A 17,872-nucleotide genomic window follows, 5' to 3' on the forward strand; every position below is an offset into this window, starting at 1 on the left:
GTTTGGAGCCCCACGTATAGTTTGGAGCCCCCTTGTATAGTATTAGGTTTGGAGCCCCCTTGTATAGTATTAGGTTTGCAGCCCCCTTGTATAGTATTAGGTTTGGAGCCCCCTTGTATAGTATTAGGTTTGCAGCCCCCTTGTATAGTATTAGGTTTGGAGCCCCACGTATAGTTTGGAGCCCCCTTGTATAGTATTAGGTTTGGAGTCTTCTTGTATAGTATTAGGTTTGCAGCCCCCTTGTATAGTAGTAGGTTTGGAACCCTCTTGTATAGTTTGGAGTCCCCTTGTATAGTATTAGGTTTGGAGTCCCCTTGTATGGTATTAGATTTGGAGCCCCCTCATATAGTATAAGGTTTGGAGTCCCCTTGTATAGTTTGGAGCCCCCTTGTATAGTTTGAAGTCCCCTTGTATAGTATTAGGTTTGGAGCCCCCTTGTATAGTAAGAAGCCCCCTCATATAGTATTAGGTTGGAGCCCCCTCATATAGTTTGGAGTCCACACGTATAGTATAAGGTTTGTAGCCACCTTTTATAATTAGGAGCCCCCTCGTATAGTAATAGGTTTGGAGCCCCCTTGTATAGTTAGGAGCCCCCTCGTATAGTATTAGGTTTCGAGCTCCCTCATATAGTTTGGAGCCCCCTCGTATAGTTTATAGTCCCCTTGTAAAGTATTAGGTTTGGAGTCTCCTCGTATAGTTTGGAGTCCCCTCGTATAGTATTAGGTTTGGAGTCCCCTCGTATAGTATTAGGTTTGGAGCCTCCTCGTATAGTCTGGAGTCCCCTCGTATAGTATTAGGTTTGGAGCCCCCTTGTATAATAAAGAGCCCCCTCTTAAAGTATTAGGTTTGGAGCCCCCTCGTATAGTTTGGAGTCCCCTCGTATAGTATGAGGTTTGGAGCCCCCTCGTATAGTTTGGAGTCCCCTCGTATAGTATTAGGTTTGGAGCCCCTTGTATAGTTTGGAGCCCCCTTGTATAGTCTGAAGTCCCCTTGTATAGAATAAGGTTTGGAGCCCCCTCGTATAGTATTAGCTTTGGAGCCCCCTCATATAGTTTGGAGCCCCCTTGTATAGTCTGAAGTCCCCTTGTATAGTATTAGGTTTGGAGCTTCCTCGTATAGTTTGGAGTCTTCTTGTATAGTATTAGGTTTGGAAGCCCCTTGTATAGTATTAGGTTTGGAGCCCCCTCATATAGTTTGGAGTCTTCTTGTATAGTATAAAGTTGGGAGCCCCCCTCGTGTAGTTTGGAGTCTTCTTGTATAGTATTAGGTTTGGAGCCTCCTCGTATAGTATTAGGTTTGGAGCCCCCTCGTATAGTTTGGAGTCTTCTTGTATAGTATTAGGTTTGGAGCCTCCTCGTATAGTATTAGGTTTGGAGCCCCCGTATAGTTTGGAGCCCCCTCGTATAGTAGTAGGTTTGGAGCCCCCTCGTATAGTTTGGAGTCTTCTTGTATAGTATTAGGTTTGGAGCCCCCTCGTATGGTTTGGAGTCTTCTTGTATAGTATTAGGTTTGGAGCCCCCTCGTATAGTTTGGAGTCTTCTTGTATAGTATTAGGTTTGGAGCCCCCTTGTATAGTATTAGGTTTGGAGCCCCCTCGTATAGTTTGGAGTCTTCTTGTATAGTATTAGGTTTGGAGCCCCCTTGTATAGTATTAAGTTTGGAGCCCCCTCGTATAGTTTGGAGTCTTCTTGTATAGTATTAGGTTTGGAGCCCCCTTGTATAGTATTAAGTTTGGAGCCCCCTCATATAGTTTGGAGCCCCCTCGTATAGTAGTAGATTTGGAGCCCCCTCGTATAGTTTGGAGCCTCCTTGTATAGTAGTAGGTTTGGAGCCCCCTCGTATAGTTTGGAGTCTTCTTGTATAGTATTAGGTTTGGAGCCCCCTCGTATAGTTTGGAGCCTCCTTGTATAGTATTAGGTTTGGAGCCCTCCTAAACTTCATATAAAACATGATAATACAATCACTTTCTCTCTCCTTCCTGAAGTGATCGGTTTTACCTCTTTCAGCTGGAAATGTCCAAGTACAATAAGATTTTTGACCTTACATGGGATGAAGAGGGTTGTGGTTTGTTATTATACCAAGTCTTCTCCTCACAGGGATAATTAATTCACATCCCTCCACTGGCAGATGATGATTATATAACAGACGTTTGCTGGATTCTCGGAAATTATATCTGTATATTTGAGGGATTGAAGACAATAATCTGGACCTAAGAAAATGTATAATAAAGCAAATCACAGGGGCTGTCAGTCAAATGCAGGAGGAAGAGACAAGCCATAGGGGGAGGTGCTGGGCACTTGAGGTGTCTGGCTCCACCTTGCGGACACTTAGCCCCTCCCTGTGGACACTTAGCCCCTCCCTGTGGAGATCAAGTCCCTCCCTGCGGGCACTTAGCCCCTCCTTGTGGAATTTGGTACTGATGTACCTCAAAATGTGATGTAACCCCTACCTGGAGCAGGGATTAGGGACACTTCCTGTAGTATTATTATTAGTATTATTATTGTTTGTTTTCATAATATATTATTTATAATAAAGATTGTCGACATTTATTATGACATAATGTGGGATCCATAGATGTCCAAAGGGTGGACTGTATCTTCACGTGCCTCTTATTTCATACATTGGCTATATGGGCTATATGAATTATATGAGTTATATGGGCTATATGAATTATATGAGTTATATGGGCTATATGGGTTATACGGGTTATATGGGCTATATGAGTTATATGGGTTATATGGGCTATATGGGCTATAGGGGTTATATGGGTTATATGGGCTATATGAGTTATATGGGCTATATGAGTTATATGGGTTATATGGGCTATATGAGTTATATGGGTTATATGGGCTATATGGGTTATATGGGCTATATAGGTTATACGGGTTATATGGGCTATATGAGTTATATGGGTTATATGGGCTATATGGGTTATATGGGCTATATGAGTTATATGGGTTATATGGGCTATATGAGTTATATGGGTTATATGGGCTATATGAGTTATATGGGTTATACGGGTTATATGGGCTATATGGGTTATATGGGCTATACGGGTTATATGGGCTATAGGGGTTATATGGGTTATATGGGCTATATGAGTTATATGGGCTATATGAGTTATATGGGTTATATGGGCTATATGGGTGATACGGGTTATATGGGCTATATGGGTTATATGGGCTATATGAGTTATATGGGTTATATGGGCTATATGAGTTATATGGGTTATATGGGCTATATGGGTTATATGGGCTATATGGGTGATACGAGTTATATGGGCTATATGGGTTATACGGGTTATATGGGCTATATGGGTTATACGGGTTATATGGGTTATACGGGTTATATGTGCTATATGAATTATATGAGTTATATGGGCTATATGGGTTATACGGGTTATATGGGCTATATGGGTTATATGGGCTATACGGGTTATATGGGCTATATGGGTTATACGGGTTATATGGGCTATATGAGTTATATGGGTTATATGGGTTATATGGGCTATATGGGCTATATGGGTGATATGGGTTATATGGGCTATACGGGTTATATGGGCTATATGAGTTATATGGGTTATATGGGCTATATGGGCTATATGGGCTATATGAGTTATATGGGTTATATGGGCTATATGAGTTATATGGGTTATATGGGCTATATGAGTTATATGGGTTATACGGGTTATATGGGCTATATGGGTTATATGGGCTATACGGGTTATATGGGCTATAGGGGTTATATGGGTTATATGGGCTATATGAGTTATATGGGCTATATGAGTTATATGGGTTATATGGGCTATATGGGTGATACGGGTTATATGGGCTATATAGGTTATACGGGTTATATGGGCTATATGGGTTATATGGGCTATATGAGTTATATGGGTTATATGGGCTATATGAGTTATATGGGTTATATGGGCTATATGGGTTATATGGGCTATATGGGTGATACGAGTTATATGGGCTATATGGGTTATACGGGTTATATGGGCTATATGGGTTATACGGGTTATATGGGTTATATGGGCTATATGAGTTATATGGGTTATATGGGTTATATGGGCTATATGGGCTATATGGGTGATATGGGTTATATGGGCTATACGGGTTATATGGGCTATATGAGTTATATGGGTTACATGGGGTATATGAGTTATATGGGTTATATGGGTTATATGGGCTATATGGGTGATACGGGTTATATGGGCTATATGGGTTTTACGGGTTATATGGGCTATATGGGTTATACGGGTTATATGGGCTATATGGGTTGTACGGGTTATACGGGCTATATGAATTATATGAGTTATATGGGCTATATGGGTTATACGGGTTATATGGGTTATACGGGTTATATGGGCTATATGAGTTATATGGGTTATATGGGGTATATGAGTTATATGGGTTATATGGGCTATATGGGTGATACGGGTTATATGGGCTATATGGGTTATACGGGTTATACGGGTTATATGGGTTATACGGGTTATATGGGCTATATGGGTTATACGGGTTATATGGGTTATACGGGTTATATGGGTTATACGGGTTATATGGGCTATATAAGTTATATGGGTTATATGGGTTATGTTCCCACCACTTTTTTTTCTTGTCCATCTATAATTCCTTAAAATGCAGTGACGGCCGTCGGTATGTTATTCTTGGTCAGGTGGACGAGTCGCCCTTTGTCTTTAATTAAAAAGTCCATTGAATCTAACTGTGAAGACGGTGAGAAAAAAAAAACTGTGTGACCAACCCAAAAAATAAAGTCCAGTGTTTGCAAAAGAAGTCCGAAAATATTTGTCATGAGCATTGTTTGATGTCAGCCTCAAAAGACGTCCATCATTTAAAGGGGTACTCTGGCAAAAATAATTTTCTTTCAAATAAGCTGGTGTCAGAAAGTTATAGAGATTTTTAATTCTATATAAAAATCTCTAGTCTTCCAGTAGTTATCAGCTGTTGTATGTCCTGCAGGAAGTGGTGTATTCTCTGCAGTCTGACACAGTGCTCTCTGCTGCCACCTCTGTCCATGTCAGGAACTGTCCAGAGCAGCAGCAAATCCCCATAGAAAACCTCTCCTGTTCTGGACAGAGGTGGCAGCAGGGAGCACTGTGTCAGACTGTATTTGTATTCCCCTGCCCCACAGCTAGGGGGTGCCCTTCCCAGCTCTCTATCAGTGCATTATGTTATTTTGCAGTTCTTTGGCTCTCTCTATGATTGGCGGGTGAGCTCAGTTCTGTTCTCCTCCTCCTCTGACTCTTCTCTGGACGGGGGCATTTGTGTTATTTTTGCCCCCTGATGTCACCATCTTACATTATAGACATCAATATCCTGAGATTCTACAATAAATCATACGGGGCGGTGGCGCTCGGCGAACGCGACACAGCGGTATTATGCATCTGATTCTCCGACATACAGAAGCAGAAAGATGATGGATAAAGGAGGATTCCTGGGAGTGAAAGGCGCCCCCTACAGGCTGCGAGAGATGATGGCCGCTCATTATTTGGGTTATTTAGTGGGAATGTGATCAGAGTCAGATACTAAAACTTCTTCTTTTATTCTAATCTGTTTCTATTTCCTCACTTTATAGTTATGGGGGGGGCCATCTTGCCTGGGCTGCTGTTAACAGCATTTAGTGACATGCTTTACAGCTAGGCTCATGGACATAAATGACAATAGAATAGACAGACTCTGTCCCTTGAGATGAATGTGAGACATTACTGAGCGCGCTCTGTGACCTGTGAAGAGGTCATTCCACAGGGAGCTGCTATTGTCTCCTCTATCTACTGGTGTCACATGATGCTGCAATGCTGTACAGATCACTTTACTGCAGCCTCCTCTTATCACCACAGACTGGTTTTATCTTGGTGAGAATGAGAACTGCGCGATATCAGGATTATTATATAATATAGAGAGAAAAAATGGGAAATTAGAAAATAAAAAATGGGAAATAAAAAAAAATCAGTCAGAAAATAGAAACAGATGAGAATAAAGGAAGAAGTTTTAGTATCTGACTGATCAGTAACAGAACGTTTAGGTGACACCGTCCCTCCAGTGACAGCAATTTGAGGTGGAGTCCGTGTTACGTTTGATACATTGGAAATGATGCCTGTAGCGTCTGCAGAGAACGTCCCGGAGGTGGGGAATGGGAGTGAACGCTCTGCGGGTACAGCGCCATCCGCTCTGCATGGAGGCCCATTCTGTACAGCGGCCCTCTCATTACACAGGTCACCCGGCACAGGAAGCAGCCCGTCCGGCCGTTACTTTTCTACATCACACATAATAACCTGTGCCGCTAATTCTCTTGTATTGTGTTTCCGAAGCTTCTTGTATCTTCCTATTGATGACAACAATAATCTCAGTGTTACGGCTCCTGATCATTGTGCTACGTTGTGCTACTGTCCCGGCATGTGTTAGGGCCCGGCATGTGTTAGGGCCCCGGCATGTGTTAGGGCCCCGGCATGTGTTAGGGCCCCGGCATGTGTTAGGGTTCCGGCATGTGTTAGGGCCCGGCATGTGTTAGGGCCCCGGCATGTGTTAGGGCCCCAGCATGTGTTACAGCCCTGGCATGTGTTAGGGCCCCGGCATGTGTTAGGGCCCCAGCATGTGTTACAGCCCCAGCATGTGTTACAGCCCCAGCATGTGTTACAGCCCCAGCATGTGTTAGGGCCCCGGCATGTGTTAGGGCCCCGGCAAGTGTTAGGGTCCTGGCATGTGTTAGGGCCCCAGCAAGTGTTAGGGCCCCAGCAAGTGTTAGGGTCCTGGCATGTGTTAGGGTCCTGGCATGTGTTAGGGCCCCAGCATGTGTTAGGGCCCCAGAATGTGTTAGGGCCCCGGCATGTGTTAGGGCCCCAGTATGTGTTACGTCACCAGCGTGTGTTAGGGCCCCAGCACCTGTTAGGGCCCCTAGCACCTGTTAGGGCCCCAGCATGTGTTACGTCACCAGCACCTGTTAGGGCCCCAGTATGTGTTAGGTCCCCAGTATGTGTGACGTCACCAGCACCTGTTAGGGCCCCAGTATGTGTTAGGTCCCCAGCACCTGTTAGGGCCCCAGTATGTGTTAGGTCCCCAGCACCTGTTAGGGCCCCAGTATGTGTTACGTCACCAGCACCTGTTAGGGCCCCAGTATGTGTTAGGTCCCCAGCACCTGTTAGGGCCCCAGTATGTGTTAGGTCCCCAGCACCTGTTAGGGCCCCAGTATGTGTTAGGTCCCCAGCACCTGTTAGGGCCCCAGTATGTGTTACGTCACCAGCACCTGTTAGGGCCCCAGTATGTGTTACGTCACCAGCACCTGTTGGGGCCCCAGTATGTGTTACGTCACCAACTCCTGTTAGGGCCCCAGTATATGTTACGTCACCAGCACCTGTTAGGGCCCCAGTATGTGTTACGTCACCAGCACCTGTTAGGGCCCCAGTATGTGTTATGTCACCAGCACCTGTTGGGGCCCCAGTATGTGTTATGTCACCAGCACCTGTTAGGGCCCCATCATGTGTTATGTCACCAGCACCTGTTAGGGCCCCAGTATATGTTACGTCACCAGCACCTGTTGGGGCCTCAGTATGTGTTACGTCACCAGCACCTGTTGGGGCCCCAGTATGTGTTACGTCACCAACTCCTGTTAGGGCCCCGGCATGTGTTACATCACCAGCTCCTGTTAGGGCCCCAGTATGTGTTACGTCACCAGCACCTGTTAGGGCCCCAGCATGTGTTATGTCACCAGCACCTGTTAGGGCCCCAGTATGTGTTACGTCACCAGCACCTGTTAGGGCCCCGGCATGTGTTATGTCACCAGCACCTGTTAGGGCCCCAGTATGTGTTACGTCACCAGCACCTGTTAGGGCCCCGGCATGTGTTACATCACCAGCTCCTGTTAGGGCCCCAGTATGTGTTACGTCACCAGCACCTGTTAGGGCCCCAGTATGTGTTACGTCACCAGCACCTGTTAGGGCCCCAGTATGTGTTACGTCACCAGCACCTGTTAGGGCCCCAGTATGTGTTACGTCACCAACACCTGTTGGGGCCTCAGTATGTGTTACGTCACCAGCACCTGTTAGGGCCCCAGTATGTGTTACGTCACCAGCACCTGTTAGGGCCCCAGTATGTGTTACGTCACCAGCACCTGTTAGGGCCCCAGTATGTGTTACATCACCAGCTCCTGTTAGGGCCCCAGTATGTGTTATGTCACCAGCACCTGTTAGGGCCCCAGTATGTGTTAGGGCCCCAGCATGTGTATCTGGACACTTTGATATTGTCACAGATTTGCACAGAACAACCAGCTAAAGCCATTCTCGTGTGTTTTCCCAGGGACGCACAGACTTTCATGTCGCTATAATCCTCTGGTCATAAATTGTCCAAAAAACCCAATGCGCAGAGCGCTGTCGCTCACGCTCAGGTTCTCCTCCCCATCCGTCGGGGTTCATGGAGTGGCGCTCAGGTCTCCAGCCGGCATCAGGGAGTCACCTGTCGGGGGGCCCCATAATGGAAGGAATTGCAGGTAATTGATAAGGTTCTGTTGGTTCTTGTCGGGGACTCTCAGGGTTCTAGATATATAGGATGTTATCATTAATAGTGTCTCTATAATCCTCCAGCTCATGTCCTGCTCTGCACGTCCTACATGGGACCACCCAATGTTCCACAGATGTGGATGGAGAGACCCTGTGTTGGGTGACGTGTGACCAGGGCTTCGTTCTCCATACAGTCAGTAAGACAGGACATAACATTGTACAGGTAAGAGAGAACCTCAGCTATCAATCATTTACTGCAGGGATGGGGAACCTCCGGCCCAACTACAATGCCCATCATGCTAGCGAAGGGTTAACAGGGTCCAGCACCTGATTGGACTAGAGATCCAGAATCCAGCAAGAGTAAAGACCGTATTACACCCGTCAATTATCCGGCCCTCTGTCCCCTGCTCCAGTTCTGAGGCTGTCAGTCCCTCTCAAACCAGGAAGCAGCCGGGGAACCGGGAACCGTAGCGGAGGACAGCGGACCCCAGCGATGGAGACGGGGAGGTAGATGCAAAAAAGTCTGATCCCGGACTCCTTTCTAACTGTGAAGCGGCCAGAGGGAAGTGAGAGGAAGAGACGGGTGTGGCAGATAATTCAATCACCAGAGCAGAAGGATTAGAGCAGTGTTCAGACAGGAGCAGATAAAGCACAGAATAAGCACTAATTCATTGGTAAAAATGCAGTCTCGGTCGTACCTTACAGAGGGCCGTGCCGAGGTCTGACTAAACACGGACATGACATTCACAATATGTTATCCTCCGTCACAGCGATATGTGGATCTTGTTCTTGTGAGTTTTCTCAGTTCATTGTTATCCTGGGGATGGAGCACTCATAGACCAGATCCTGCACCATCACCACCAATGGCGGATTAGCTTCATTCCTGCAGATGTAGCTGATTATTCTATACGTCCCAATGACCGGTCTCTGAGTAGCTGCACCATCACCACCAATGGCGGATTAGCTTCATTCCTGCAGATGTAGCTGATTATTCTATACGTCCCAATGACCGGTCTCTGAGTAGCTGCACCATCACCACCAATGGCGGATTAGCTTCATTCCTGCAGATGTAGCTGATTATTCTATACGTCCCAATGACCGGTCTCTGAGTAGCTGCACCATCATCACCAATGGCGGATTAGCTTCAAAAATCTTAAAAAACATCTATGCGATTAAGAGAAAACAAAGATGGCATTACTGGATAGCATTACACCCCCCCTTACTCACATCCCCCCCCCGGTATAATACACTAGTACACTCTATATAATACACTATGCAGGTAGTATGTGTGTATAGATAAATGTATATGAGTCATACTGTATAAGGAAGCCCTTTACTTCCATGCTGTCTTCACTAAATCAGGACGCCTCCTTAAAGTGCTCGGGGGGGCACTGGAATCTGAGTGTAACATGCGGATTATTGGATTGTGGACCTCCGCCTACATCGCTCGTATTCCACACTAATTTCTTTTGCCCAGATGGAACAGGTCTAGGAAACCGCTGCTACTTCACCTGCCTCCCACCTGCCATATTCCAAGGTAAATACCTACAACTGTCTCGGAATTGTGTGTGTGTCTATGTGGTTATATATGTATATATGGTCTGTGTATATGTGTTTACTGTAAGAGCAGTGAGGCTATGGTACTCTCTATATTCTTTACTGTAAGAGCAGTGAGACTATGGTACTCTCTATATTCTTTACTGTATGAGCAGTGAGACTATGGTACTCTCTATATTCTTTACTGTAAGAGCAGTGAGACTATGGTACTCTCTATATTCTTTACTGTATGAGCAGTGACACTATGTAAGAGCAGTGAGACTATGTAAGAGCAGTGAGACTATGGTACTCTCTATATTCTTTACTGTAAGAGCAGTGAGACTATGGTACTCTCTATATTCTTTACTGTATGAGCAGTGACACTATGTAAGAGCAGTGAGACTATGTAAGAGCAGTGAGACTATGGTACTCTCTATATTCTTTACTGTAAGAGCAGTGAGACTATGGTACTCTCTATATTCTTTACTGTATGAGCAGTGACACTATGTAAGAGCAGTGAGACTATGTAAGAGCAGTGAGACTATGGTACTCTCTATATTCTTTACTGTAAGAGCAGTGAGACTATGGTACTCTCTATATTCTTTACTGTATGAGCAGTGACACTATGTAAGAGCAGTGAGACTATGTAAGAGCAGTGAGACTATGGTACTCTCTATATTCTTTACTGTAAGAGCAGTAAGACTATGGTACTCTCTATATTCTTTACTGTATGAGCAGTGACACTATGTAAGAGCAGTGAGACTATGTAAGAGCAGTGAGACTATGGTACTCTCTATATTCTTTACTGTAAGAGCAGTGACACTATGTAAGAGCAGTGAGACTATGTAAGAGCAGTGAGACTATGGTACTCTCTATATTCTTTACTGTAAGAGCAGTGAGACTATGTAAGAGCAGTGAGACTATGTAAGAGCAGTGAGACTATGGTACTCTCTATATTCTTTACTGTAAGAGCAGTGAGACTATGGTACTCTCTATATTCTTTACTGTAAGAGCAGTGAGACTATGTAAGAGCAGTGAGACTATGTAAGAGCAGTGAGACTATGGTACTCTCTATATTCTTTACTGTAAGAGCAGTGAGACTATGGTACTCTCTATATTCTTTACTGTAAGAGCAGTGAGACTATGGATCTTTCTGCCACATAGAAATATAGAAACATAGAAGATAGAAAAAGACCACTGGGTCCATCTAGTCGCCCTTTTAGTATTTTCTTTGTTATTATCGTTGGATAGATGTATGTCTATCCCAGGCGTGTTTAAATTCTGTTATTGTAGATTTACCAACCACCTCTGCTGGAAGTTTGTTCCAGGTACAGTATCTACTACTCTTTCAGTAAAATAATATTTTCTCACATTGCTTCTGATCTTTCCCCCAACTAACCTCTCACTGTCTCCTCTTGTTCTTGACACTTAACACTTCCCTCCTGAACCTTATTTAGTCCTCTAACATACTTAAAGGTTTCCATCATGTCCTCCTTTCCCTTCTTCCTCCTGTAACATATATAAAGGTTTCCATCATGTCCCCCTTTCCCTTCTTCCTCCTGTAACATATATAAAGGTTTCCATCATGTCCTCCCTTTCCCTTCTTCCTCCTGTAACATATATATAAAGGTTTCCATCATGTCCTCCCTTTCCCTTCTTCCTCCTCTAACATACTTAAAGGTTTCCATCATGTCCCCCTTTCCCTTCTTCCTCCTGTAACATATATAAAGGTTTCCATCATGTCCCCCCTTTCCCTTCTTCCTCCTGTAACATATATAAAGGTTTCCATCATGTCCTCCCTTTCCCTTCTTCCTCCTGTAACATATATAAAGGTTTCCATCATGTCCTCCCTTTCCCTTCTTCCTTCTGTAACATATATAAAGGTTTCCATCATGTCCCCCCTTTCCCTTCTTCCTCCTGTAACATATATAAAGGTTTCCATCATGTCCTCCCTTTCCCTTCTTCCTCCTGTAACATACTTAAAGGTTTCCATCATGTCCCCCTTTCCCTTCTTCCTCCTGTAACATATATAAAGGTTTCCATCATCTCCTCCCTTTCCCTTCTTCCCCCTGTAACATATATAAAGGTTTCCATCATGTCCTCCCTTTCCCTTCTTCCTCCTGTAACATATATAAAGGTTTCCATCATGTCCTCCCTTTCCCTTCTTCCTCCTACATATATAAAGGTTTCCATCATGTCCTCCTTTCCCTTCTTCCTCCTGTAACATATATAAAGGTTTCCATCATGTCCTCCCCTTTCCCTTCTTCCTCCAGTAACATATATAAAGGTTTCCATCATGTCCTCCCTTTCCCTTCTTCCTCCTGTAACATATATAAAGGTTTCCATCATGTCCTCCCCTTTCCCTTCTTCCTCCAGTAACATATATAAAGGTTTCCATCATGTCCCTCCTTTCCCTTCTTCCTCCTGTAACATATATAAAGGTTTCCATCATGTCCTCCCTTTCCCTTCTTCCTCCTGTAACATATATAAAGGTTTCCATCATGTCCTCCCTTTCCCTTCTTCCTCCTGTAACATATATAAAGGTTTCCATCATGTCCTCCCCTTTCCCTTCTTCCTCCTGTAACATATATAAAGGTTTCCATCATGTCCCCCCTTTCCCTTCTTCCTCCTGTAACATATATAAAGGTTTCCATCATGTCCTCCCTTTCCCTTCTTCCTCCTGTAACATACTTAAAGGTTTCCATCATGTCCCCCTTTCCCTTCTTCCTCCTGTAACATATATAAAGGTTTCCATCATGTCCTCCCTTTCCCTTCTTCCTCCTACATATATAAAGGTTTCCATCATGTCCTCCTTTCCCTTCTTCCTCCTGTAACATATATAAAGGTTTCCATCATGTCCTCCCCTTTCCCTTCTTCCTCCAGTAACATATATAAAGGTTTCCATCATGTCCTCCTTTCCCTTCTAACATATATAAAGGTTTCCATCATGTCCCCCCTTTCCCTTCTTCCCTCCAGACTATACAGATACAAATCCTTCAGTCTTTCCTGATATGGTTTATCCATCGCACCCTCCACCATTTTTGTAGCCGTCTTTGGACCCGTTCTATTTTATCAATGTCCTTTGTTAGATGACGTCTCCAGAACTGTACACAGTATACAGATGTGATGTCACCAGAGCTCTATACAGCGGGATCACAATCTCTCTCTTCCTACTGGTTATACCTCTAGCTATACACCCCAGCATACCATTATATATATATACACCCCAGCATACCATTATATATATATATATATATATATACACCCCAGCATACCATTATATATATATATACACCCCAGCATACCATTATATATATGTATATATATATATACAGCCCAGCATACCATTATATATACATATATACAGCCCAGCATACCATTATATATATATATATATATATATATATATATATATATATATATATATATACACACCCCAGCATACCATTATATATATATACAGCCCAGCATACCATTATATATATATATACACAGCCCAGCATACCATTATATATATATACAGCCCAGCATACCATTATATATATATACAGCCCAGCATATATATACAGCCTAGCATACCATTATATATATACACCCCAGCATACCATTATATATATACTACCCAGCATATATATATACACACCCCAGCATACCATTATATATATATACAGCCCAGCATACCATTATATATATACAGCCCAGCATATATATACAGCCTAGCATACCATTATATATATACACCCCAGCATACCATTATATATATACTACCCAGCATATATATATATACACCCCAGCATACCATTATATATATATATACAGCCCAGCATACCATTATATATATACAGCCCAGCATATATATACAGCCTAGCATACCATTATATATACACCCCAGCATACCATTATATATATACAGCCCAGCATACCATTATATATATATATATATACACCCCAGCATACCATTATATATATATACATATATACAGCCCAGCATACCATTATATATATATATATATACACCCCAGCATACCATTATATATATATACATATATACAGCCCAGCATACCATTATATATATATATATATACACCCCAGCATACCATTATATATATACATATATACAGCCCAGCATACCATTATATATATACACCCCAGCATACCATTATATATATACAGCCCAGCATACCATTATACCATTATATATATATATATATATATATATATATATATATATATATATATACAGTATATACACCCCAGCATGCCATTATATATACATATATACAGCCCAACATACCATTATATATATACAGCCCAGCATACCATTATATATATGTATATATATATATATATATATATATATATACATCCCAGCATACCATTATATATACATATATACAGCCCAGCATACCATTATATATATACAGCCCAGCATACCATTATATATATATATATATATATATATATATACAGCCGCCCAGCATACCATTATATACACATATATATATATATATATATATATATATATATATATACACACCCACATACCATTATATATTTACAGCCCAGCATACCATTGTATATATATATATGTATATACACCCCAGCATACCATTTTATATATATATATATATATATATATATATACAGCCCAGCATACCATTATATATACAGCCCAGCGTACCATTATGTATATATATATATATATATATATATATATATACATACAGCTTATCTACAACCACACACACTTATCTACAACCACACAAACTTATCTACAACTACACACACACTTATCTACAACCACTTACCACACACACTTATATACAACCACACACACTTATCTACAACCACACACACTTATATACAACCACACACATTTATCTACAACCACACACACTTATCTACAGCCATACACACTTATCTACAACCGCACACACTTATATACAACCACACACACTTATCTACAACCACACACACTTATATAGAACCACATACACTTATCTACAACCACGCACTTATATACAACCACACACACTTATCTACAACCACACACACTACTATAGAACCACACACACTTATCTACAACCACGCACACTTATCTACAACCACACACTTATATACAACAACACACACTTATCTACAACCACACACTTATATACAACCACACACACTTATCTACAGCCACACACACTTATATAGAACCACACACACTTATCTACAACCACACAAACTTATCTACAACCACGCACACTTATCTACAACCACACACTTATCTAAAACCACACACACTTATCTACAGCCATACACACACTTATCTACAACCATACACACACTTATATACAACCACACACACTTATCTACAACCACACACACTTATCTACAACCACGCACACTTATCTACAACCACACACTTATCTAAAACCACACACACTTATCTACAGCCATACACACACTTATCTACAACCATACACACACTTATATACAACCACACACACTTATCTACAACCACACACACTTATCTACAACTATACACACACTTATCTACTGCCACACACACTTATCTACAACCACTCACACTTATCTACAACCATACACACACTTATCTACAGCCATACACACTTATCTACAACCACACACACTTATATACAACCACAAACACTTATCTACAACCAAAGACACACTTATATACAACCATACACACACTTATCTACAACCATACACACACTTATCTACTGCCACACACACTTATCTACAACCATACACAAACTTATCTACAGCCACACACACTTACCCACAGCCATAAACACTTATCCACAACCACGCGCACTTATCTACAGCCACACACACTTATCTACATACACACACTTATATAGAACCACACACACTTATCTACAACCACATACACATATCTACAACCACACACACTTATCTACAACCACACACTTATCTACAACCACACACACTTATATACAACCACACGCACTTATATACAACCACATGCAGTTATATACAACCACCCACACTTATCTACAGCCACACACACTTATATACAACCACACACACTTATCTACAACCATACACACACTTATCTACAACCACACAAACTTATATACAACCACACACACTTATCTACAACCACATACACATATCTACAACCACACACACTTATCTACAACCACACACACACTTATCTACAGCCACACACACTTATCTACAGCCATACACTTATCTACAACCACACACACTTATCTACAACCACACACACTTATATACAACCACACACTTATCTACAACCACACATACTTATATACAACCACACATGTATCTACAACCACACACTTATTTACCACCATGCACACTTATCTACAACCACACACACTTATCTACAACCACACACACTTATCTACAGCCATACTTACTTATCTACAACCACACACACTTATCTACAGCTATACATACTTATCTACAACCACACACACACTTATATACAACCACGCACACTTATCTACAACCATGTACACTTAGGCTGGGTTCACACTACGTATATTTCAGTCAGTATTCTCCTCATATTGCAACCAAAACCAGGAGTGGATTAAAAACACAGAAAGGCTCTGTTCACATAATGTTGTAATTGAGTGGATGGCCGCCATATAACAGTAAATAACGGCCATTATTTCAATACCACAGCCGTTGTTCTAAAATAACAGCAAATATTTGCCATTAAATGGCGGCCATCCACTCAATTACAACATTATGTGAACAGAGCCTTTCTGTGTTTTTAATCCATTCCTGGTTTTGGTTGCAATACTGACTGAAATATACGTAGTGTGAACGCAGCCTTATACAGTATACAACCACACACACTTATATACAACCACACACACTTATATACAACCACACACACTTATATACAACCACACACACTTATATACAACCATGCAAACTTATCTACAACCACACACACTTATCTACAAGCACACACACTTATCTACAACCATGCACATTTATCTACAGCCATCCACACACTTATCTACAACAATACACACACTTATATACAATCACACACTTATCTCTAACCACACACACTGCTCTACAACCACACACACACTTATCTACAACCACACACACTTATATACAACCACACACACTTATATACAACCATGCAAACTTATCTACAACCACACACACTTATCTACAAGCACACACACTTATCTACAACCATGCACATTTATCTACAGCCATCCACACACTTATCTACAACAATACACAAACTTACATACAATCACACACTTATCTACAACCACACACACTTATCTACAACCATACACACACTTATATACAATCACACACTTATCTCTAACCACACACACTGCTCTACAACCACACACACACTTATCTACAACCACACACACTTATCTACAACCACACAAACTTATCTACAACCACACACACTTATCTACAACCACACAAACTTATCTACAACCACACACACTTATATACAACCACACACGTATCTACAGCCACACACTTATCTACAACCACACACACTTAGATACAACCACACACGTATCTACAGCCACACACACTTATCTACAACCACACACACTTATCTACAACCACACACACTTATCTACAACCACACACACTTAGATACAACCACACACGTATCTACAGCCACACACACTTATCTACAACCACACACACTTATCTACAACCACACACACTTATCTACAACCACACACACTTAGATACAACCACACACGTATCTACAGCCACACACACTTATCTACAACTACACACACTTATCTACAACCACACATA

General features: G+C 42.0%; 1 protein-coding gene across 7 annotated transcripts in view; it reads left to right on the forward strand.

The window, feature by feature from the left end:
• Positions 1-17,872, forward strand: part of PAPPA2 (pappalysin 2) — a 201,065-nt gene that overhangs the window by 149,189 nt on the left and 34,004 nt on the right. For all 7 annotated transcript variants that reach the window (XM_069981707.1, XM_069981709.1, XM_069981705.1 and 4 more), the window contains 3 exons: positions 8,316-8,505; positions 8,600-8,738; positions 9,878-10,052. In XM_069981707.1, the coding sequence (XP_069837808.1) occupies positions 8,316-8,505; positions 8,600-8,738; positions 9,878-10,052 (504 nt within the window). The remainder of the gene's footprint in view (positions 1-8,315; positions 8,506-8,599; positions 8,739-9,877; positions 10,053-17,872) is intronic.

The sequence above is a fragment of the Dendropsophus ebraccatus genome, chromosome 8, assembly GCF_027789765.1.
Source record: "Dendropsophus ebraccatus isolate aDenEbr1 chromosome 8, aDenEbr1.pat, whole genome shotgun sequence".
Classification (NCBI taxonomy): domain Eukaryota; kingdom Metazoa; phylum Chordata; class Amphibia; order Anura; family Hylidae; genus Dendropsophus; species Dendropsophus ebraccatus.